The sequence below is a fragment of the Pelophylax lessonae genome (assembly GCF_965119305.1).
Source record: "Pelophylax lessonae genome assembly, chromosome: 6".
NCBI classification, from domain to species: Eukaryota; Metazoa; Chordata; class Amphibia; order Anura; family Ranidae; genus Pelophylax; species Pelophylax lessonae.
In genome coordinates, this window is record NC_138773.1 from 111,800,022 (window position 1) to 111,826,219 (window position 26,198).

General features: G+C 39.3%; 1 protein-coding gene across 1 annotated transcript in view; it reads left to right on the forward strand.

Moving 5' to 3' along the window:
• The window catches only part of LOC309559164 (dynein axonemal heavy chain 3-like), a 480,621-nt gene that overhangs the window by 291,596 nt on the left and 162,827 nt on the right, over positions 1–26,198 (forward strand). Inside the window, exons 34-37 of the mRNA XM_082262311.1 lie at positions 3,335–4,001; positions 7,951–8,116; positions 10,194–10,410; positions 12,235–12,417. Of these exons, the coding sequence (XP_082118437.1) occupies positions 3,335–4,001; positions 7,951–8,116; positions 10,194–10,410; positions 12,235–12,417 (1,233 nt within the window). The remainder of the gene's footprint in view (positions 1–3,334; positions 4,002–7,950; positions 8,117–10,193; positions 10,411–12,234; positions 12,418–26,198) is intronic.

The following is a 26,198-nucleotide window of genomic DNA, read 5'->3' on the forward strand; positions in this document are numbered from 1 at the left end:
GCATATTTTTAGCACTGATTACTGTAGTAATGTCACTGGTCCCCCTCAAAAGTGTCAGTTAGGTGTCCGACCAGTTCGCCGCAATGTCGCAGTCCCGCTAAAAATCGCTGATCGCCGCCATTACTAATAAAAAAAAATCTATCCCCTAGTTTGTAGACACGATAATATTTGCGCAAACCAATCAATATACACTTATTGGGATTTTTTTTACCAAAAATATGTGACGGAATACATATTGGCCTAAATTGATGAAAAAATTAGATTTTTACATTTTTTTCATTGGATATGTTTTATAGCAGAAAGTTAAAAATATATGTATATATATATATATATATTTTTTTTTTTTTTTTTCAAAATTGTCGCTCTTTTTTGTTTATAGCGCAAAAAAAAAAGGTAGCGGTAATCAAATACCACCAAAAGAAAGCTCTATTTGTGGGAATAGAACATCAATTTTATTTGTGTACGGCATCGCACGACCACGCAATTGTCAGTAACACAGTGCCGTATCACAAAAAATGGCCTGGTCATTAAGGGGGTAAAACCTTCCGGTCCTTAAGTGGTTAAACTGTATCTAAACTCAAAAACAAAAATGTAACATTTTGCAGCATACCAGTCTATAAATTTGGTGGCTGCATTAATTTTCAGTTTTTAGGCTTTTTTTCCCCTTATTTTTCCCTGGTGAACTGGCCAGTAACTCACTTCCTGCCTTAGGGTGGCTCTACTCTATGGAGGAGCAATGAAGCCACCCTTGAACAACAGAATTGTCAACCTGTGGAGAAGGTTGTGTTTAGATGGCCTAGCAAAATTTATTTTGAGTTGACTCGCACATTAAAGCTGAACTCCAGCAAACACTTTTTAAACTATTACTACAACAGTTTTTCCTTAACTAAAGATTTCACATAAAGGAATAAAAGCTGACTATTGTAAGCATTCTTGCCAGTGTTAAATGGTGTGTCTCAAACCTTTGCTACTTTTGCACAAAATAAAGCAAAATAAGCCAAAAAGAAGGATTAGTAAACTGCAATATATTACATTTTTGCTTTTGGATGTACAGTGGGTACGGAAAGTATTCAGACCCCCTTAAATTTTTCACTCTTTGTTATATTGCAGCCATTTGCTAAAATCATTTAAGTTCATTCTTCTTCCTCATGAATGTACACATAGCACCCCATACTGACAGAAAAACACAGAATTGTTGACATTGTTGCAGATTTATTAAAAAAGAAAAACTGAAATATCACATGGTCCTAAGTATTCAGACCCTTTGCTGTGACACTCATATATTTAACTCGGGTGCTTTCCATTTCTTCTGATCATCCTTGAGATGGTTCTACACCTTCATTTGAGTCCAGCTGTGTTTGATTATACTGATTGGACTTGATTAGGAAAGCCACACACCTGTCTATATAAGACCTTCCAGATCACAACGCATGTCAGAGCAAATGAGTATCATGAGGTCAAAGGAACTGCCTGAAGAGCTCAGAGACAGAATTGTGGCAAGGCACAGATCTGGGCAAGGTTACAAAAAGATTTCTGCTGCACTTAAGGTTCCTAAGAGCACAGTGGCCTCCATAATCCTCAAATGGACGTTTGGGACGACCAGAACCCTTCCTAAAGCTGGCCGTCCAGCCAAACTGAGCTATCGGGGGAGAAGAGCCTTGGTGAGAGAGGTAAAGAAGAACCCAAAGATCACTGTGGCTGAGCTCCAGAGATGCAGTCAGGAGATGGGAGAAAGTTGTAGAAAGTCAACCATCACTGCAGCCCTCCACCAGTCGGGGCTTTATGGCAGAGTGGCCCGACGGAAGCCTCTCCTCAGTGTAAGACACATGAAAGCCTGCATGGAGTTTGCTAAAAAACACCTGAAGGACTCCAAGATGGTGAGAAATAAGATTCTCTGGTCTGATGAGACCAAAATAGAACTTTTTGGCCTTAATTCTAAGCGGTATGTGTGGAGAAAACCAGGCACTGCTCATCACCTGTCCAATACAGTCCCAACAGTGAAGCATGGTGGTGGCAGCATCATGCTGTGGGGGTGTTTTTCAGCTGCAGGGACAGGACGACTGGTTGCAATCGAGGGAAAGATGAATGCGGCCAAGTACAGGGATATCCTGGACAAAAACCTTCTCCAGAGTGCTCTGGACCTCAGACTGGGCCGAAGGTTTACCTCCCAACAAGACAATGACCCTAAGCACACAGCTAAAATAACGAAGGAGTGGCTTCACAACAATTCCGTGACTGTTCTTGAATGGCCCAGCCAGAGCCCTGACTTAAACCCAATTGAGCATCTCTGGAGAGACCTAAAAATGGCTGTCCACCAACGTTTACCATCCAACCTGACATAACTGGAGAGGATCTGCAAGGAGGAATGGCAGAGGATCCCCAAATCCAGGTGTGAAAGACTTGTTGCATCTTTCCCAAAAAGACTCCTGGCTGTATTAGATCAAAAGGGGGCTTCTACTAAATACTGAGCAAAGGGTCTGAATACTTAGGACCATGTGATATTTCAGTTTTTCTTTTTTAATAAATCTGCAACAATGTCAACAATTCTGTGTTTTTCTGTCAGTATGGGGTGCTATGTGTACATTCATGAGGAAGAAGAATGAACTTAAATGATTTTAGCAAATGGCTGCGATATAACAAAGAGTGAAAAATTTAAGGGGGTCTGAATACTTTCCGTACCCACTGTAGATATGCGTTAACTGTAGTTTAGTATTCAGAGACATTCAGCACCTGGCATTTTAATGTGACTTGGGTAACTGGATTAAAGGGTTGACTGTAGTTCCATTGGTAGGTAACACAGATGAGAATTATGTTTTTCAACAAGCTCCCTGGTGATAAACTTGATATAGCTGTTGTAATTTCGTCACTTCAATCAAAAGTCCCCAAACAAGATGTTTTTTTTTATTTCTAATTTTGTGAGAGTATGCAGAGAAATGCAAATCTTCCCTTTGTATATCTGTGGCCAGCTGTGCATTCAGAACCTCTGGCGTATGGCACAGTCACATCCTAAATGAACCATTTATCCAAATTGCATACAGCTGTCTGAGCGTCTTGGCTATCATCAATGCATGATACATAAGGAATCATTTGTTTTGAAGTTTGCTAAAAGCAGGTAAATGAGTTGCTGAAAAAATTGTTGACTTTATACTACAGTATGAATGTTTGTGATTTTTTTTTAATGCACTAAAGACTGAGGTGGACATTCTGAACCCGCATACAAATTCGTGTAAGAGTTCTAATCCATCCAGGCCAATTTCTTGACCCTGTTTTTTGACCTTTGGGAAAGTATACAATTGATGGGATTTACATGTATGCTTTGATCTTTTTTCTCCAGGTTCTAAGCCACTTGGCACCTACAGGAAAAGTGGTTGATGATAATATTAGAAGCCTCTTCTTCGGAGATTATTTTAAACCTGACAGTGATATTAGAGTATATGATGAAATCAGTGATCTGAAGCAGCTGACAAATGTCATGGAATACTATCTGGATGAATTTAATAATGTCAGCAAAGCACCAATGTCCTTGGTAATGTTTAAATTTGCTATAGAACATATCTCAAGAATTTGTCGAGTGTTGAAACAAGACAATGGCCACTTGCTGTTGGTTGGGATTGGTGGAAGCGGGAGGCAGAGTGCTACCAAACTGGCCACTTTCATGAACTCCTTTGAGCTCTTTCAGATTGAGATATCAAAAAACTACACAATAAATGAATGGAGAGATGATGTGAAGAAAGTTATGCTGCAAGCAGGTGTGGCGGGCAAGAGCACAGTCTTTCTGTTCTGCGATAGCCAAATCAAAGATGAAGTGTTTGTAGAAGATATCAACATGCTGTTGAATACTGGGGATGTCCCTAATATATTTCCAGCAGATGAGAAGGCAGATATAGTTGAAAAAATGCAATCCATTGCTAGGACAGAGGGGAAGAAAATCGAAGCTACTCCTTTGGCTATGTACAACTTCTTCATCGAGAGAGTCAAGGCCAATTTACACATTGTGTTAGGTAAGAAGACATCAATGTAAGCTTGTTCTAACATATCTAATTTGTACAGTGACGGGTTAAAACAGAAATCCAAACAAGACTGAAAATACTTTAACAAAGTTTCCAGATTATGTTTTTTTATAAATGCTGTTCAGGTTCATCAAGATTTTTGTGCAATTTTAGAACACTCTTTTTCTAGATTTTTGTTATATACAATAAATGCAATCTTTGTATAACATATTCTATAAGGAAGAAGAGCATCACTCTGATGTAAAGGTATTTGAGAATCTACCAGACCAGATTAAACCTTTGAGTTAAAAGGATATATTTATAAAAAAAAAAAAGAAAAATAAAGTGTAATACTGTATGTATATGCTACTCAGGTTACTTAGTGCCCAACTCCAGACTTTCCTTCCTGGCAGTACTTTGTGCTTTTTTGCAGATATCTTGAGGCTGGTCATGGAGCATGCAGGGTTCTTATTCTCTTTGATCTTCTCCCTGTACTGGGTGGTTCTTAAAGATACAGAAAGCATCACTGATATTATGATGTTAGTACTGCTCTTTGCATTAATACAAATGTGAGTTCAGGGCACCATGGTGAACCCCCTAACGGGAAGGGCCCATGATGCCCTGCACTCACAGTGTGTCCTCAAACCTCTGGGTTGAATGATACAAAGCACAGATGTAAAAAAAGATACAAAAAGTTAAAAAAAATATTTTTTAAATGACCATTGCTTGTAATACACAGCACTTTAGCAAACAAAATGTCATTCAATTAAAGTGGAAGAAAATCTGAACACTAACTAGTCTTAAAAATTTCCCCTCCCCCCTTCTCCCACCTATCCTGCATACCCTATGTAAAAACTGATCCGTATATTCACCTCTTTTTAATTCGCTCTTGTCTGGTCCTCAAAATAACTTATTGCCTCTTGGGGGATCAGGAAGGAATTCTTTCCCCTTCTGAAGCAAACTGGATCATGCTTTTGCATTCCCCTGGATCAACTGTGGGTAAAGGATTGTGTATATGGAGGTTTTAGATTTGTGTGTGTGTTTTTATTTTCTGTTGAACTGGATGGGCTTGTACCTTTTTTTTAACCAGACTAACTAGGTAGCTATGGTCACGTGATCTTGATTCTGCAGCTCTGCTTCCCCTGTGTAAGGGAGTGTTTGACAACAGATATGTATTTTCATATCCGTGATGTCATCCATAGACTTCCATGGCCCAGCCATTGCCTGCGCTCCCTCCTCTTCCCTGCAGCAGCTGCTCACTGACACAGGTGAGCCAGAGCTGCAGGATCAAGTGACTGGACCAGAGCAGATTAAAAAGAGGTGAGTACACAGATCTTTTTTACATAGAGAGAATAGACGGGGGAGAGGAGAGGGAACATTTTTAAGAATAGTTAGTGTTAGTGTTGTTTCTTCCACTTTAAGGTTTGGATCTACTTTAACAGACACCAGTTTCAGCCCAATATTAGGTATTAAACCCAAGAACAAAAATGTAATATATTTTAGCTAATCAATTATTCGATGTGGTGGCTGTATCAGTTTTCTTCCCCTTTGTTTTTGCCTGATGATAAGGCCAGTAACACACCTCCTGTATTATAGTGTCCCCACTCTGGATGAATGAACACAGGGGACACAGCAGACAGCAGCATTGTTAATCTAGGGGGAGGTGAGTGTTAGTTGGACTAGCATATTTAGGTACACTAACAGATTGAAATTAAACTCCAGCTCACGCTTTACAGGCAGTTTTAACAACACCTTTTTCCTTTCGAGATAAAGGTTTTACTTATGTAAATAAATGCTAATCATTATAAGCAACCCTGTTAGTGGTAAATGGTATGTCTCAACACTCTTAACTGATACATTTTTAAGACCGCTTTTCTGTTGAAAAATAACAGACCTACTGGCCAGATCACCAGAGGACAAAAAGGCAAGAAAGCATAAAAAAGAAAATGAATACAGCCATTACATCTAAGAATTTGTAAGCTGCAATATAATAAATGTTTGTTTTTGCGTTTAATACAACTTTAACTTGATCAAGGGCAGTGTTTTTTTAACCTTTTTTGAGTCATCTCTTTAAAGCAGAACTATACTTACCTTCTCTGCAGTACTGTGCTATCCTGGAGCTTCTCCCTGGCCACTGTCATCTTCAGCCAGGCGGCTTGTGGGTACTGATCTCTATCTCCATTTTAATTGATCGGGACGAGGTGACATCACTCCTGTGCATGTGCGGGAGTTCTGTCATCTCAGCATTGCCGAAATTGTTCACTGAGTTGCGCATATGCAGCTCACTGTACAGCAGCGGACAGGTAGATGAGAAACTTAAATGCAGAAGAGATATAGGGATTTACTAAAACTCAAGAGTGTAAAATCTGGTGCAGGTCTGCATAGAAACCAATCAGCTTCAAGGTTATTTTGTCAAAGCTTAATTGAACAAGCTGAACTTAAGACTACCATGCACAGCCGCACCAAATTTTACAGATAAAAGAGTGTATATGTGGGCGCTTTCATGGGGTAGAGCCCTGGATCCAACTGATTATGTAGATCTGCATGCACTTGGGGAGCACCTGAGAGGAGAAGCGGCTCTGTAGAAATATGGAAAAGAACAAGGCGCCTCTCAAAAGCGGGTGGGTGATAACATGTTTCGGAGCATGCCCAGCGCCTTCATCAGACCACAGGTCTCCGAAACATGCTTTTGACAATCCGCTGCATTCAATAACCAGGCGCTCTTGGGGTGCCTGTTGTATGAAGGATAAAAACCAGCCAGTGCCACCAAGGAAGCCACTATGCTGCTGGCCATTAAATCATGGGATGGATGCTGGAGCAGGATAAAACATATAATGGCAGCGCATAGGAACAACACAAACAGGATCCAAGGGAATACAAGAGATATGTCTAATAAAGAAAGTTCAGTTTATTGATATAAAAAAAAAGGGGGGACACCAACGTACATACCACCCTAGGTCTGCAATCGGCCATTCAGTCTTCTACTCTGACGGTGCCCCTGCCTGACTCTAGACCTAGGGTGGTATGTAGGTTGGTGTCCCCCCCCTTTTTATGTCAACAAACAGAACATTCTTTATTGGACATCTCTCTTGTATTCCCTTTCGTTTGTGTTGTTCCTATGCGCTGCCATTAGATGATTTATCCTACCACGCTGTGTGCACGCCGACAGATGAAGCAGTCTCCCGGACACTGGATTACCAAGCATCGGCTCCTCCAGCTTCTAAGACATTCTGTTTTGATTTTAACTTCCTATAAGTTGTTTTAATCTCTCTATGCTCCAATAAATGGTCTATATTGCACTTAGAGGTGCCTTGTTCTTCTCCATAGCACCAAATTTTACCTTCTCCAGTTGTAGTAAATTAACCCCATTATGTCTCTTCTGTGTTAAGAATCCTGCCTGTTCGCCAATGTTTCTCTTTTTTTAACTTAAAGTTACACTTTAGGAATCTGATGAAGCTATGGACATCCTCCGCAGAAATATTCACATGAACACAACTTTGTATGCAATGAATATATGTACTTTCTTTTATTTAAATTCAAACAATCTTAACCAAAAACAAATTTCTTTTCATACAAAAAGTAATGACCACTCATTACAAAAATGAAATACAATCATCTAGTGTATAATAAACAAAGTTAATTCTGCTAAAATCTACTACTACTACTACTACTAGAAAATGAGAAATAATACTTGCTATTGTGGAGTGGCACAAGATGGCATTTGTGCAGAGAATAATGATACAAATTTAAATAGTAAACATGGGCCAACAAGGACTCAAGAGACTTTCTGTTTCTTGTTGACTCTTCATCTTGCCCTGTAGGGCACTGTTTGTTTCCTTTTTTTATATGCTTTTTCAGCTTGTCTTTTTTGTACTCCCATTTTCTGTATGTACCACACTGTTTCACTTTGCAAAAACGAATAAAAATGGATTAAACATAATTTATTTTCCTGGCCCACTAGCTATGAGTCCTATTGGTGATGCCTTCCGCAATCGGCTGCGCATGTTTCCTTCACTGATAAACTGCTGTACCATTGATTGGTTCCAGACATGGCCAACTGATGCTTTAGAGATGGTAGCCAACAAGTTCCTGGAAGATGTGGACCTTGATGATGACATTAGGAAAGAGTAAGTATTATGTGTTTATAACATTATATCCCCTTTTGGAACTATGTCAAGGAATACTATTATTCTTCGATATATGAATAGCTTTTCATCAGTTGCATTAAAGCATTAAAGCAATATGTGAATGCCAATTATAAAGAGAAAAGCTTTTTAATGTGTGAAAACCGTTCTCCTTCGGGAACTAAATCCATTCTTCTGCTTCTGCAACGATACTCAGAGCTGAATTTGAAGAGGGTTAAGAATTTTAAAGAAATATGTCTTATGTATATGCCTTTATGCAGCAGACGTTTGAAGGAGTCAACTATGAGACCCAAGACCAAACCCCAAATTTAATTTCCCTTCATATATCTGCTTAGGGAAATTACATATTTCCTTGTCTTTGCCAGATCCAGAGAATATATTTATTTATGATGTTAGAAAATGTGATTAGGTTTCTTCTTCATCTGATGCTGCTATCCTACACTGTAGACAGATTGACTTCCAGAAACGGTACAAGATCTAAAGTAAGGTACACATCTTCAGCATCATATGATATGTCTGTACTGTAACTAGCACTGCTTGCAACAGTCAACCAGCAGCAGCCTCAAGGAGCCTTGACTGTCTTAGATAACAGCCAATTTCGAGAGGTTCCATTGAAATTTACTGCTGTGTTTACTGCTCATGCTATACATCTTCTACACTAATACTATACTACACAATATATATTGCTATAGTGTTATCTCTACTGCTAGTAATGAGAGTCTATATGGGAGGTACATATTTATATATGATTTACCCTATACTTGGGTCATCTTTTAATTTACCACCATAATAAACTGAATGACATCTGAATATTATAGGTATATTTTTGTAGGTTTCATCCAGGTACCCTTCAATTATCATTAAATGACAAGCTCCTTTTTACAGGCAGGAATTAATACAAACGATTATGTGCTAAAAAAGAGATGTCAAAACATAGGCTGAGCTGCTTTGCATTTTTGAGTGTGTTGAGCTACATTTTTAGAAGAACCCATTCAGTTGACTGAAAATGCAATGCATTGCACCAAAAAGAAAGCATACAGTACACGTATAAGGCGTTCCCATGCTGTGGGTGTTCTCTAAAGCTAAACTCTGGGTAGATATTTTAGATATAAACAAAACTCTGTAATAATTCATGCATCATTGATTGTATTTTTTAAAATGCAAGAAATGTAAGTACCTGCATATGACCTGATATCAACCTCTTGCAGTCCATGTTCAGCAGAGTTGGAGTGTGAGAAGAAGGGGCAGGACATCAAGCATGCTGATAGGAGGAGAAATCATATGACAGGGGATAAGCTTATCACTGTGCTGCTTTTCCTTTTGCTGTTCAGTTCTAGGCTGGGGTGGGTCCAGGACAGTCTGGGCTCAGAGGAAGTAGATTGCATAATGCTGGCCATCAGAGGACGGGGGAATCTTACTAAAAAAAGTTTTTTTTATTTTATCTTTATACATGCTATTCATTTTTATCTTGTTATTTTTGGATGGTGTTCTGCTTTAAACTGAGCACAATATTGTATAATTGTTATATGTATAAAAAAGAAACCTAAGGATATTATAGAAAACCTGAAGTGATGTTAGCAGAGAGCTTAATACCTAGGTTAACACAGAAGGCTATTTTTTAACATCAATATAATTTCTGTAACCACCTAGAGGATGATTACACCTTCTTTTTGCTGTTCGAAAAACCAAATGCAGCCGAAAAGCCTTTAAATCGGGAACACTTCTCTGAGGAAATGTTGATTTATAGAAGCTTTCTGACAAGCTTTAATGTATGTATTGCAGTGTAGAAGTATTATGGCAGCCCTCCTTGTGACAGGCAATATATGTATTGCTGTGTATTATTCAGGTGTTTCTCGTGACAAGAATTAATTTATATCTCACTGTGCACATATATTTTACAGGGCCTTCTTGTGGCAAGCATTAATGTATGTCTTGCTGTGTATATGTATTATACAAACCTTTTTTATGATGAACAACAATGTATATAATGCTGTGTAAATATGCATTTCTTCCCCAACAGAAGGATTGATAGTATGTATTGCTTTGTGAAATGTCCTAGGGTTGTTTCCATGTGCAAATATTTCCAAGAAAGCATCAAGGAGCTGTCAGACAGTTACTACAACACACTGCGCCGACACAACTACGTCACCCCAACCTCGTACTTGGAGCTGATCCTCACTTTCAAGACTTTACTAAACAGCAAACGTTATGAGGTGGACACCATGAGGAACCGATACCTTGTTGGTCTTGAAAAACTAGAATTTGCATCATCACAAGTAAGCACAGAAACAGGCAGGATAATGTGCAGTTTTTATTGCTGTAAAAAACAGTATATAGTCAGTTTTCAGACCCATTTTAGCCAAGTATATAACCTAACACTTTTTTCATGTTTAGGTAGATTAGGTATATTAGACTGAAAATGTATGTATGAACTAAATCATATCCAGTACATCTCTCTAATATTAGCACATTTTGTTTTGTCTCTTTAAAAATGCTGCAAGTACAGAAAAATACCTAATAATCCTGGCAGAAATCCAGTGAGCTTGTAACTTCCTTATCAGTTATCAGTCCTGTTCAGTTTTGGACTACAGAACACTCCCTCTCCCCGTATTATGGTCCAAAGGGGGCAGTATTGTATTGCTTATTAGATTCAATATATAGAATACAATAATACCACTATTAACTGATAACCTTTGACCTCTGGCTAGGCAAAAATAATTAAATCATTTGACCATGTCATGTGCTGCCAAGAAAAGCATCTGGCTTGTAGGATTTATATCACCTAGACAAGACTGAAACAAATCTTATACAAACACTCCCTATAAGTGAAGCGATTTAAGTGGAATTAGTACTTAGCTTCTTACACACAAAAACAAAACAATAGTATACAATACATTCCTAGGACAATGTATATGCTTCACAATATATAATGACATAATTATTGCTATCATTTTCTTACACATGATATAATGTATCTTTAAAACTTAGTTTACATGAATCAAATAGAATACACTTAACTATTGTTCATTGTAAAATACAGACAGACTAACGTCTGGACATCACCCCCCACTAAAACCTGGTGCCATCCTGGCTAGGCTTTTATCAGGTGAAATGTCAGAAAGTCCCATATTTACGATTTAAAGAAATACAAAGAAAATCTTCTGTAGAACTTAAGACTCTGTAAAGGCATCTTGTAACAGAACATATGAACTTTCCATCACCCCTAACAAAATGGATGCTGTACTATTCAAAATCTCTATATAGGACTGAATATGTATGGCTTTTTAAATATAATACCCTTTTTCTTTTATTTAATCTCCCCAATAATCCTGACAGGTAAATCTTCCCATTGCTACACAATTTAATGCCATTCACTGGATGGATAGGTTTCTCACTTAACTAAAAAAATCAAATGTGTACTTCATCTATCATGGCAAATAACTAAACAGGTTTCTTTAGAAGAAAATTTCTTTACAAATGTTTCCATTGCATACGGCCAGTCTTCACTTTACGAACCTAAAAAAAGTCTTATTGCTAACCCAGCTGGTCATGAAGGTTATCACAAAAATATCTAATTAGAATATGACTGATGTTTTTACAATTCAGCTACAGAAATCCTTGCCATTATATGCAAAATATATTTCTATTTGTACCGTAAATGGTCGCAAAAATACCAATTATACCAACCAATTTGCATTTCTATTTGTATACATTATATGAATTCTGTTGGTGTCAGAGTATGGATGCATTCATTCTTATGTCTAATCTTACTCTTATAAAACCAATAAAAATATTGAAAAAAAATAAAGGATTTGAGTCAAGTATGACAGTATAAAACGAAAAATGTAATATCACTCAACTCATTAAGTATCTGACAGCTTATTAATATCTTTTGTTATGTTCATTTTTTCGCTATGCTTTTTTTTTCTTTTCAACTCTTAGAAATGGGTACAAAGAAAAAAATACCTATAATGTATAAATAATGGAATGAACTAACAGTGGGAGTGAGTTGTAGTCAGCTCCTCTGTTGTGTTATGTTCTTATCTTTATCGAGCCTTACATTTGCTAATCAGTACTATTCTTGATGTAATTTGTATTAGGTTTCAGTTATGCAGAAAGAGCTCACTGCGCTTCAACCAGAATTGATTAAAACTTCAGCGGACACCGAGAAGATGATGATTAAAATCGAAAAGGAGACTGTGGACGTTGACGCTAAAAGAGAATTGGTGTCTGCTGACGAGAAGGTGGCTAATGAGGCAGCTGCAGCCTCTAAAGCAATTAAGGTAATCACAGGATCGTTGTTTGATTATAGTGTGTTGTTAATTGTATTAGTGGTTACCTATTAACTGAGATTTTAAAACACTTTTGTCAACAAGTTTACAAATGTAACATCATTTAACAGTTATGACAATGGTGAACTTTAGGTTAATCTCAACTTAAAACTTAAAAAGCATCTGAAATACTGAAGAAAGGTATACGCTGCAAAGAAGGTTTTTCACTCAGTTATTTTTGCTAAGCACTACCCAATTTGTTCCAGACTAAAGTAAATCATTTATGCACCATGCTGTTGTTTACTGGGCCCATTAGAGTGTATTTATACTTTTGCATCCAAATTGCGATAACACCTGTTTTATATTTGTCACATGTACTTATTCACATAGCATACCTTTAGAATGTGCTGTTTACATTTTATTTACATTTTAGAGTGTGGTAAGGTTAGCTCTTTAGTCATATATTTATTGCTATTGGTATACCTGTTTGGGAGATTTCTTTTCTCTTCCTCCTCAGACAAAACATGAAAGGAAATTTCTCCAACTGAGACCCAGAGAGTAAAAAACAATGTTTATTTTAGAGTGGGGAAGTGTTAGAACCTCATTGTCTCTTCTATAGGGAGATTTCCCTTGATACCTGTCTATGTAGTTAGTGTCATTCAGAACAGGAAGTGACGTATAGAAAAGGGGATCTGACACCTAGGTTGTCAATAATTAACCCAAATAAAAGAGGGTTTTTTTATGTTTATGATCGTTGCTATCTATCTGTAAGTATACCTAACTTTAAACTAAGGCCCCTTTCACACTGAAGAGTCCGTCGGTGGACTCCGTTTTTTTCAGCGGGGGATCGATCCGCCAATCCCCTGCTGAGCAGGCGGATGGCAGCTCTGTCTCCACACTGTGTGCAGAGACAGAACTGTCAGGTCCCCGCTGTTCTCTATGGGGGAATCGGATAAGAACGGACCGTCTGTCCATTCTCATCCGATCCCATCCGATCCGCTGGACGGATGGAAAATAGGGTTTCCATCTGTCCAGATTTGATGGATCGGATGTCTCCGCTGACATCCAATGCCCCATAGAGATGCATGGGGCATCCGTTCAGATCCGCCAAAAAAGAACAGGCGGATCTGAACGGTCCACCTGTGTGAAAGGGGCCTAATGAGGAAATCAGTCAGCGCAGATCTCCACTCCCCTAGTTAATAAAGCAGGGATAATTGAATAAATTATCACCTATTTTCTCAAAAACAATTTTTTGTGCTAGTGCAATTATTATAAACCATCACTCTCACATAAAAGTGACAAATCAGTGCCGCAAAAATGCATGTCTGCAGCCAGCTATATACAGTATCTCACAAAAGTGACCCCTCACATTTGTGTAAATATTTTATTATATCTTTTCATGTGACAACACTGAAGAAATGACACTTTGCTACAATGTAAAGTAGTGAGTGTACAGCTTGTATAACAGTGTACATTTTCTGTCGCCTCAAAATAACTCAACACACAGCCATTAATGTCTAAACCAATGGCACAAAAGTGAGTACACCCCTAAGTTAAAATGTCCAAATTTACAATGTTATAAAAGCTGTACAACTCACTACTTTACATTGTAGCAAAATGTAATTTCTTCAGTGTTGTCACATGAAAAGATATAATAAAATATATACAAAAATGTGAGGGGTGTACTCACTTTTGTGAGATACTGTATAAGCTTTGTATGTATTGGTGTTCTCTAATCAGTCATACTGGAGGCTATAGCAAGTTTGTAAAAGTGTGATGAGAGAATTGTCTATAATGTTCCACAGCCAGCGAGATCTAAACTTTAATTTTCCATTCGTCATTTGACAATGTAATATCCCACTATCAAAAATTGCTAGATTTTTTTAGTAAATAACATAGAAATGTATGCATTTCATCACTGCCCATCAGAAGAGTACACATTGAATTCAGCTGTCATGCATTATTCTCTTCAGCAAAATATTACTTTGCATGCTTGCATCCGTTTCCTGCCTTTAAAAGTTCTTGTTTGGCCTTACAGCTTTGAAAGCACTGCAGTCACGATTCCTTTAGTCATATATTGCCCTTGCTACACCAGCTTTTATTGTTGAATTCTAACTCTATCCAAATTGTATTTTTCAGAGTTCAACCCTCTCTGACTCTATTAAAATGTGCTTATGTTTCTGGAGAGACTGCTTATTGTTTCCTATTCTTCTGCAGAGTAGGGACACAGACAGCAAATTAAAAAGAATGGCATTTGCACCTAGGAGATTCTGTCAGTGTGAACAACATATCTTACATGATTGCAGCCTTTCCACCTATCATGTACTCTGTATTGTTTTGACCAAACTGAAAAATCCCAGCTAAGACTGCATTCACAGTTAGACTAAGCATCTTTGGTTGTTGTTCTTTTAGGCATTTGTACGGGCATTTTACAAGCATCTGAGGCTTTTATTAAAATTATTTTTTGCCAATGGAAAGCTAGTTATTAGGAAACAAAAATGTGTGATAAAGGTATTTTCATGATTATTTTGATTAGGCATGTTTGCGCGTTTGTCAGTCTCTCCTATTGAAGTCTATTGGGGCCAAAAATGCTTGAAGCTTATGTACAAGCTTCAAAAGACAATTATGCTTAAGTAGTCTTTCATACCTAACTACTTGCCGCCACAAGTGCACATAAATGCGGCCTCACTGAAGGTGAGGCTGCATTTATGCGTACATGTGTTTGTGCTGGGAGCAGGCTGCACAACATGCTTCAGGCACAGAGACCGGGTTCTCACTGGAAGCCCCCATGTCTTGTACTAATGACTGGAAACCAGAAGCTCAGTTCCCAATCACCTGACCACTGTGATATCTTCCGAGTGGCTATCACAGTGGTCAGTCACTGTACAGCCCACTCCTGTGGGGGTTTTTTTCTACCCTGAATGGAGAAAAAAATATATTGTAACTCTTTCTCCCTGCCAGAGGAGAGAAATGTAAACAAACAAAAGTGTTTAATTTTTTTTTTTTTAAATAATAATAAAAATAAGATAAAATAGCTAGATCAGGGTTTGGGTAATGGTCAAGGTCAGGATCAAAGGTCAAGGTCAGAAGTCAAAGGGCAAAGGTAAGGATCAGTGTATTTTAGGTAGGCTTTTAAAAAAACATTCTTTAAATTACTATCAGTGTCAGTGTGTTTTAGGTAAGATAAAAAAAAGCAAAATGCACACCATTGTTGCTGGGCTCTACTACAGGTACAAACAACAAAGAATATACACATACACTGCCTTGAAAAAGTATTCATAGCCCTTGACATTTTCCATATTTTGTCATGTTACAACTAAAAAACGTAAATGTATTTTATTGGGATTTTATGTGATAGGCCAACAGAAAGTGGCACATAATTGTCAAGTGAAAGGAAATTGATAAATGGTTTTCAATTTTTTTTACAAATAAATATCTGAAAAGTGTGGCATGCATATGTATTCAGCCCCCTTTACTCTGATACCCCTAACTAAAATATAGTGGATCCAATTGCCTTCAGAAGTCACCTAATTAGTTAAGAGTCCACCTGTTTGTAATTGTTGTAATTTAATCTTAGTATAAATAAATCTGTTCTGTGTAGCCCTCAGAGATTTGTTAGAAAACCTAAGTGAACAGACAGCATAAAAAAGACCAAGAAACACACCAGGATAAAGTTGTGGAGATGTTTAAAGCAGAGTTAGGGTATATAAAAATATCCTAAGCTTTGAACATCTCATGGAGCATGGTTTAATCCATCATCCGAAAATGGAAAGAGTATGCAACTGCAAACCTACCAAGACATGGCCATCCACCTAAACTGACAAGCCGGGCAAGGAGAGCATTAATCAGAGAAGCAGCCAAGAGGCCCATGGTACCTCTGAAGGAGCTGCAGAGATCCACAGCTTAGGTAGGAGAATCTGTCCAGGACAACTATTAGTCGTGCATTCCACAAATCTGGCCTTTATAGAAGAGTGGCAAGAAGAAAGCTATTGTTGAAAGAAAGCCATAGGAAGTCCTGTTTGCAGTTTGGTAGAAGCCATGTGGGGGACACAGCAAACATGTGGAAGAAGGTGTTCTGGTCAGATGAGACCAAAATTTAACTTTTTGGCCTAAAAGCAAAACACTATGTGTGGTGGAAAACTAACACTGCACATCACCCTGAACACACCATCTCCACAGTGAAACATAGTGGTGGCAGCATTATGTTGTGGGATGCTTTTCTTCTGCAGGGACAGGGAAGCTGGTCAGTGTAGATGGGAAGATTGATGGAGCCAAATACAGGGCAATTTTAGAAGAAAACCTTTTAAAGTCTGCAAAAGACTTGAGAATGGGGCAGAGGTTTATCTTCAAGCATGACAACGACCCTAAGCATATAGCCAGAGCTACAATGGAATGGTTTAGATCAAAGCATATTCATGTGCTAGACTGGCCCAGTCAAAGTCCAGACCTAAATCCAATTGAGAATCTGTGAATCTTGAAAATTGCTGTTCAAAGTCAATCTCCTTGGTTGTGCTACAGTTTTCAGCGCTGTTTGTGCTCTCGTTTTTTGTACTTTTCTATCGTAATGTACATGATTCAATAAACGTTTGTTTGTTTAAAAAAAAAAAAGAAAGACAATCTCCATCCAATCGGACAGCTTGAGCTATTTTGCAAAGAAGAATGGCCACAAACTTTACTCTCTAGATGTTCAAAGCTAGTAGAGACAAACCCCAAAAAAGTGCAGCTGTAATTGCAGCGAAAGGTGGTTTTACAAAGTATTGACTCAGGGGGGCTGAATAAAAATGCATGCCACACTTTTCAGGTATTTGTAAGACATTTTGAAAACTATTTATCATTTTCCTTTTATTTTTTATTTTTTCAAGAAAATAAGCTTTTATTGAACATAAGAATCTCAGTGTACAAGCATCAAATAGAATAAAAGATAACACAGAAACATACCGTTCATCACAGTGCAAACAAGTTAAAGTACAAAAAGTACAAATACACAGCATTATAAAACCTGAGGAGACTGCAACTGTAATAAGTCATCAGTTAGCTTTGGAAAGCAGTGCTCAAATACAATAGAACAGGATTTTCCTTTTACTTCACAATTATGTGCCACTTTGTGTTGGTCTATCACATAAAATCCCAATAAAATATATTAAATTTTTTGGTTGTAACATGACAAAATGTGAATAATTTCAAGGGGTATGAATACTTTTTTAAGGCACTGTATGTGGTATTGCCATGATCGTCAGGAGCGGGAGAAAGAATTTTGGGTTTTTCTTTGGCAATAGGCTATGGTAATAGCAAGGAATATACAGCTACATTTTAAAAAAAAAAATTTTTTTTACTATTTTGGGCCAGTTTTCTTTTGATACTAAAAAAAAGAGGAGATATCCATTACCATTTACAACCAAATGAAAGCCAAATTTGTCTTGACATAAACCAGGTATAATTCACCTGAAAACTGAAAGTACTCCCTCCATCATGAAAGGGTTACGAATACACCTATGTGGAGGGACGTGTTTGCCCTAGGGTCCACAGGCCTTCCATGCATCCACATGGATTCACATTCATGTCAACTTGGACACAACAGCTGCACAGACACAGCAGCTGCTCTTAACCACTTAAGCCCCGGAGGATTTGGCTGCTAAAGGACCAGACCCCTTTTTTCAACTTGGCACTTCGTGACTTTAACTGATAATTGCTCGGTCATGCAATGCTGTACCTAAACGAAATTTACGTCCTTTTTTTCCCACAAACAGAGCTTTCTTTTGGTGGCATTTGATCACCTCTGCGCTTTTTATTTTTTGCGATATTAATAAAAAAAGAGCGAAAATTTTGCAAAAAAATGACATTTTCAACTTTGTCTTTTAAAAAATATCCAATATACTCAATTTATGTCATTTTTTTTGGCCAAAATATATTTAGCTACATGTCTTTGACAAAAAAAAAATCAATGAGCGTATTTTTATTGGTTTGCGCAAAAGTTATAGCGTCTACAAACTATGGTGTAAATACTGAAATTTACGAAGCTTTAATTTCTGACTGCCTATCTCATTTCATGAAGTGCTAAAATGGCGGGGCAGTACAAAACCCCCCCAAACTACCACTTTTTGGAAAGTAGACATCCTAAGGAATGTTCTGAGAGGCATGTTGAGCTCATTGAATATTTTATTTTTTTGTCACAGGTGTTTGAAAAATGACTAAAAAAATTTTTTTTTTTTTTTTTTACACAAAGTTGTCATTGAAATGATATATTGCTCACACATGCCATGGGTATATGTGTAATTACACCCCAAAATATATTCTGCTGCTTCTCCTGAGTACAGGGATACCACATATGTGAGACTTTTTGGGAGCGTAGCTGTGTACGGGAGCCGGAAAACAAATCACCACCATCAGAATTTCAAAGGGCGTACATTTTTCATTGCATTTTCTCACTACCTATAACGGTTTAGGAGGCCCTGAAATGTCAAGATACCACAAAACCCCCCCAAATGACCCCATTTTGGAAAGTAGACACCCCAAGCTGTTTGCTGAGAGGCATGGTGAGTCCATGGAATATTTTATATTTTGCCACAAGTTTCGGGAAAATTACAATTTTTTTTTTTAATTTTTTTTTTTTACACAACGTTGTCACTAAAAGATAAATTTCTCACACATGACATGGGTATATGTGGAATGACACCCCAAAATACATTCTGCCGCTTCTCCTGAGTATGGGGATGCCCCATGTGTGAGACTTTTTGGGAGCCTAGCTGTGTACAGGACCGCGAAAACCAATCAACACTCTCAGGTTTTCTAATGGCGTAAATTGTTCATGTCACCTCTGCACTACCTGTCGCAGTTTCGGAGGCCCTAAAATTCCAAGATGGCACAAAACCCCCCCAAATGACCCCATTTTGGAAAGTAGACACCCCAAGCTATTTGCCGAGAGGCATGGTGAGTCCATGGAATATTTTATATTTTGCCACAAGTTCCGGGAAATATATATATATATATATATTTTTTTTTTTTTTTACACAAAGCTGTCAGTAAATGATATATTGCTCACACATGCCATGGGTATATGTGAAATGACACCCCAAAATACATTCTGCTGCTTCTCCTGAGTACAGGGATACCCCATGTGTGAGACTTTTTTGCAGTCTAGCCGAGTACAGGACCCCGAAAACCAACCTCCACTTTCAGGCTTTCCAAGGGCGTAAATTGTTGATTTCACTCCTGACTACCTATCACAGTTTCGGAGGCCCTAAAATTCCAAGATAGCACAAAACCCCCCCAAATGACCCCATTTTGGAAAGTAGACACCCCAAGCTGTTTGCTGAGAGGCATGGTGAGTCCATGGAATATTTTATATTTTGCCACAAGTTCCGGGAAATATATATATATATATATATATTTTTTTTTTTTTTACACAAAGCTGTCAGTAAATGATATATTGCTCACACATGCCATGTGTATATGTGAAATGACACCCCAAAATACATTCTGCTGCTTCTCCTGAGTACAGGGATACCCCATGTGTGAGACTTTTTTGCAGTCTAGCCGAGTACAGGACCCCGAAAACCAACCTCCACTTTCAGGCTTTCCAAAGGCGTAAATTGTTGATTTCACTCCTGACTACCTATCACAGTTTCGGAGGCCCTAAAATTCCAAGATAGCACAAAACCCCCCCAAATGACCCCATTTTTGAAAGTAGACACCCCAAGCTGTTTGCTGAGAGGCATGGTGAGTCCATGGAATATTTTATATTTTGCCACAAGTTCCGGGAAATATATATATATATATATATTTATTTTTTTTTTACACAAAGCTGTCAGTAAATGATATATTGCTCACACATGCCATGGGTATATGTGAAATGACACCCCAAAATACATTCTGCTGCTTCTCCTGAGTACAGGGATACCCCATGTGTGAGACTTTTTTGCAGTCTAGCCGAGTACAGGACCCCGAAAACCAACCTCCACTTTCAGGCTTTCCAAGGGCGTAAATTGTTGATTTCACTCCTGACTACCTATCACAGTTTCGGAGGCCCTAAAATTCCAAGATAGCACAAAACCCCCCCAAATGACCCCATTTTGGAAAGTAGACACCCTGAGCTATTTGCAGAGAGGCATGTTGAGTGTTTTGCAGATCTCACTTTTTGTCACAAAGTTTTGGAAATTGAAAAAAGAGGAAAAAAAATGCATTTTCCTGTTTTTTCTTCATTTTCCAAAAAAAATGAGAGCTGCAAAATACTCACCATGCCTCTCAGCAAATAGATTGGAGTGTCTACTTTGCAAAATTGGGTCATTTGGGGGGGTTTTGTGCTATCTTGGAATTTTAGGGCCTCCGAAACTGTGATAGGTAGTCAGGAGTGAAATCAACAATTTACGCCCTTGGAAAGCCTGAAAGTGGAGGTTGGTTTTCGGGGTCCTGTACTCGGCTAGACTGCAAAAAAGTCTCACACATGGGGTATCCCTGTACTCAGGAGAAGCAGCAGAATGTATTTTGGGGTGTCATTTCACATATACCCATGGCATGCGTGAGCATTATATCATTTACTGACAACTTTGTGTTAAAAAAAAAAAAAAAATTATTTTCCCGAAACTTGTGGCAAAATATAAACTATTCCATGGACTCACCATGCTTCTCAGCCAATAGCTTGGAGTGTCTACTTTGCAAAATGGGGTCATTTGGGGGGGTTTTGTGCTATCTTGAAATTTCAGGGCCTCTGAAACTGTGACAGGTAGTCAGGGGTAAAATCAGCAATTTACGCCATTAGAAAACCTGAAGATGTGGATTGGTTTTCGGGGGCGCGTACACAGCTACGCTGCCAAAAAGTCTCACACATGGGGTATCCCTGTACTCAGGAGAAGCAGCAGAATGTATTTTGGGGTGTCATTTCACATATACACATGGCATGTGTGAGCAATATATCATTTAGTGACAACTTTCTGTAAAAAAACAACAAAAAAAAAAGAAATAATAATTTTCCCGACACTTGTAGCAAAATATAAAATATTCCATGGACTCACCATGCCTCTCAGCAAATAGCTTTGGGTGTCTACTTTTCAAAAAGGGGTCATTTGGGGGGTGTTTGAACTGTCCCGGCATTTTATGCTCAATCTTATCCACACATCACCCACTCTTCTAACCACTTGAAAACCAAGCCTTTTCTGTGCCTTTTTGTTTACATGAAAAAATATTTTTTTTTTACTAGAAAATTACTTTGAACCCCCAAACATTATATATTTCTTTAAAGCAGAGGCCCTATAGAATAAAATGGGGGATGTTGCAAATTTTTTTGTCACACGGTATTTGCGCACAGATTTTCCAAACGCAATTTTTGCGAAAAAAATACATTTTTTTTTAATTTATTGCACAAATACACTATATAATTCCAATTTTTTTGGTAAAATTTAAAAGATGATCTTATGCCGAGTTCATAGACACCTGACATGACATGCTTTAAAAATTGCGCACGCCTGCGCAGCGGCAACAACGTACGTACATTTTTAAAAACTTTAAAAGTCTCTACAGGTTACCACTTTAGACTTACAGAGGAGGTCTACTGCAAAAATTACTGCACTCGATCTGGCGATCGCGGCGATACCTCACATGCATGCTGAAATTGCGGTTTACATATGACACTAGACCAACGCTTGCGTGTGCCATTGCGTGCAAGCACGGGGGGAAAGGGGGGGGGCTCAATTTTTTTTTTTTTTTTTTGCTTTTTTATGTTATTTTGACACCTTTCCTTTAATTTTTTTTTTTAAATCATTTTTATTGTTATCACAGTGAATTTAGATATCCCCTATGATAGCAATCGGTAGTGACAGGTACTCTTTTTTAAAAAAATTGGGGTCTTTTATACTCTAGATCTCTCCTCTGACCTTAATGTATCTGACCACGCCAAAATTGGTGTGATAAAATACTTTCCCAATTTCCCAATGGCCCTGTTTATTTCTGGCGAAAAAGAAGTCATGAAATGCTCGTAGCCTCCGGCATCTTAGGCCATAGAGATGATTGGAGCCATTCTAATCTTCAATTAGCTCTATGGTTAGATAACTGAACCACCGGCTGCACTCTCGGGTTAACCGGTGGGACAGGAGAGCCCGAGAAAAACCACGGAAGGCTGCGGAAGGCGGCGGTGGGGGGGGGGGAGACCCCTCCCACTGCATGTAAAAGCAGTCTAGCGGCCAATTACCTGCTAGGATTGCTTTTACATGTTAGCCGACCGCTGGCTGTAAAAAACGATACCAAGATGATGCCTAAATCTGCAGGCATCATCCTGGTACAACCACTCAAAGTCCAGCAACGTACCAGTACATTGCTGGTCCTTGTTTGGCATATAGGTTTTTTTTTTTCATGCAGCCTGTGGGCTGAACGGAAAAAAAGAGAACCTATCAGAAATCAGCACAGGAATAATGCGTAGTATTACTCATCATTAACCGCCCAAACAACCACCCACTGAATTTAATGATGGGTATACACGACACTATCCACGTATACCAAAATAGGATTTTAACTGCAGTGCTGAAATCAGAAAATCACCACAGCTGCTATCAGCAAAGGTATCCATATATGCTGAGCGCAAACACTGTTTGTGTCAGAATATATAAAATCAATGCATGGTAGCCGACGAGGGACCTGCAAGAGAAACAGGTCACAAAAGAATGAAAAAACAAACAAAGTACATTAAAAAAAAGTACATTAGGAAGAGTAGGACATATAAAATGACTGACACAACAAAAAATTTTGGATTCTCATCATTAACCGCCCAAACAACCACCCACTGAATTTAATGATGGGTATACACGGCGCTATCCACGTATACCAAAATAAGATTTTAACTGCAGTGCTGAAATCAGAAAATCACCACAGCTGCTATCAGCAAAGGTATCCATATATGCTGAGCGCAAACGCTGTTTGTGTCAGAATATATAAAATCAATGCGTGGTAGCCGACAATTACCTGCAAGAGAAACAGGTCACAAAAGAATGAAAAAACAAACAAAGTACATTAAAAAAAAGTACATTAGGAAGAGTAGGACATATAAAATGACTGACACAACAAAAAATTTTGGATTCTCATCATTAACCGCCCAAACAACCACCCACTGAATTTAATGATGGGTATACACGGCGCTATCCACATATACCAAAATAAGATTTTAACTGCAGTGCTGAAATCAGAAAATCACCACAGCTGCTATCAGCAAAGGTATCCATATATGCTGAGCGCAAACGCTGTTTGTGTCAGAATATATAAAATCAATGCGTGGTAGCCGACAATTACCTGCAAGAGAAACAGGTCACAAAAGAATGAAAAAACAAACAAAGGACATTGAAAAAAGTATAGTAGGAAGGAGTAGAAGGACATATAAAATTACTGACACCACAACAGTTTTTGGATCCTTTTATTTTACTTTCTAACTGTTCCTTTATTTCTTGATTTGGGAGGGAGTGCGATCTTCTGCGATCTTCTCTTCCAGCTTGGGTCTCTCAAAATGTCGATGGACATCCAACATCCTTCGAGACCCTGTGTTTATGTGCCCTACACTGTGTCGTGCTGTACCCTACACTAATACTCCACTAGTGTATGGTAGCGCTCAAAACATTCCCCGATGCAGAGACCAGGATGGTCAGGACATTTGGGACAATAATAACGGGTGTCACGCCTAAATCCGCGCCTGCTACAGACACGACATCGTCTTTGGGGTCGTATTTGGGTAGGGGTACTCGGGAGGGCATAAGGAAAATGCCTCTCATGCAGCCGGCTCACTGCATCTGGAAGGGGAAGTTGGGCAGGCATGCCTCCTGGGTACAGGTAGGCAAGGATGACCGCTTCCTGGAATTCCCGGAAGGGTCCAGTTCGTCCTGACGCCCTGTATAGGACAAAGGCGTTCAGCATAGCCAATTGGAAAAGGTAAACAGACACTTTTTTGTACCAGCGTCTGGCTTTACGGGCAACTAAATACGGCGCCAAAAGCTGGTCGTTAAGGTCCACCCCTCCCATGTTAAGGTTATATTCGTGGACACAGAGGGGTTTCTCCATAACGCCAGTTGCCGTAGGGATTTGGACTGTCGTGTCTGCGTGAAGGGAGGACAGAACATAAACATCCCGTGTATCCTTCCACTTCACCGCAAGTAATTTGTCCGTTTTCAAGCAGGCTCTCGCCCCCCGACTAAGACGGGAATTTACAAGCCGTTGGGGGAAGCCCCGGTGATTAGGTCGCACGGTGCCACATGCGCCAATTTGTAAATCAAGCAGGTGACTAAATAGTGGCACGCTTGTGTAAAAATTGTCCACGTACAAATGGTACCCCTTTCCGGATAAGGGTGACACCAAGTCCCAAACAATCTTACCGCTGCTCCCTATGTAGTCTGGGCAGTTCGGGGGCTCCACAGTGCTATCTTTTCCCTCATAGACACGGAAATTAACTGTATAGCCTGTGGCCCTGTCACAGAGCTTATACAACTTGACCCCGTATCTGGCACGCTTGCTGGGGAGGTACTGTTTGATAGCAAGACGGCCAGTAAATTTAATCAGGGACTCGTCAATGCAGACAACTTGTTCGGGGGTAAACAAGGCTGCAAACCGCTGATTGAAGTGGTCTATGAGGGGCCGAATTTTGTGGAGCCGATCGTATGCAGGGTCTCCCCGAGGACGACAGATTTCATTGTCGCTGAAATGCATAAATCGCAGAATTTGCTCGTATCTCCCCCTGGACATGGAGGCAGAGTACATGCGCATATGGTGAGCTGGGCTAGTGGACCAATATAGCCGCAATTCACTTTGTTTAGTTATGCCCATGTGGAGGGAAAGGCCCAGAAAGATCTTAAATTCGGAAACCGTTATAGGATTCCAGCCGAATCGTCTGGCAAGGTGCGAATTTGGGTTGGCGGCGATAAATTGTTGAGCATATAAATTTGATTGATCCACAATAGATCTGAAAAGATCTTCCGTGAAGAACAGCTCAAAAAAGTTCAGGGGCGTAAAACCAGCTGTCTCCACGTGGATTCCAGGTTGGGCGGTGAATGGGGGAAGTACTGGCGCTGTAGAATCAGTGGGTTGCCAATTGGGATATGCCAGCGCATCAGGGAGGGCACTATGGGCTCTACGGGCCTGTCTTCGAATACGCGGTGGCTGCGGGCCACTACTTGTGCTAGCCACCGCACCAGCTTCAACTGCACTTAGGGGACTCGCCACGTCACCAGGTCTTACTGCAGTGCTGGTTGTACTAGGTCCAGGTTGTACTAGGCCGCTGGCGCTTGCCAGGTCGCCAGAAGGATGAGCGGCACTAGTACCCACACTCTGCTCCATACGAGCACCCTGCGATTCCTGCATTTCAACAACACCAGAATGGGGTCGGGTACGCCTGGGTCTAACAGGGACCCATCTGTCGTCGGAGCTGTCTGTCAGGGAGCCGCTGCTGTCATCTGGTTCGTATACTGACCCTGATTCTGCCGGTGAGGCTTCCCCATCGCTCTCACCTGACATGGTCATCATACTGTAAATAGCTTCATCACTGTACGAACGTTTAGACATTTTGGTAACTAAATTTACCCGTACAGTGATGCGACTCACAGGTAATAAAAGCACCTGGTTGTCGAAGACTATTTCAAGCGCTACCAAAAAAACTGCTAATGCTAGCAGGGATCAGGCCTGACTCTGCTAACACAGCGGTTTTGTGTCTTGTGTTTTTTGTAAGTGACAGTAATCTATTGATTACTACACTTACCTGGGTGAAAGGGTTAAACGCAGGTGCTGGCCGGAATCAGTGCTGATCGTGCAAACACCGCGTTTTGGGAACCCTA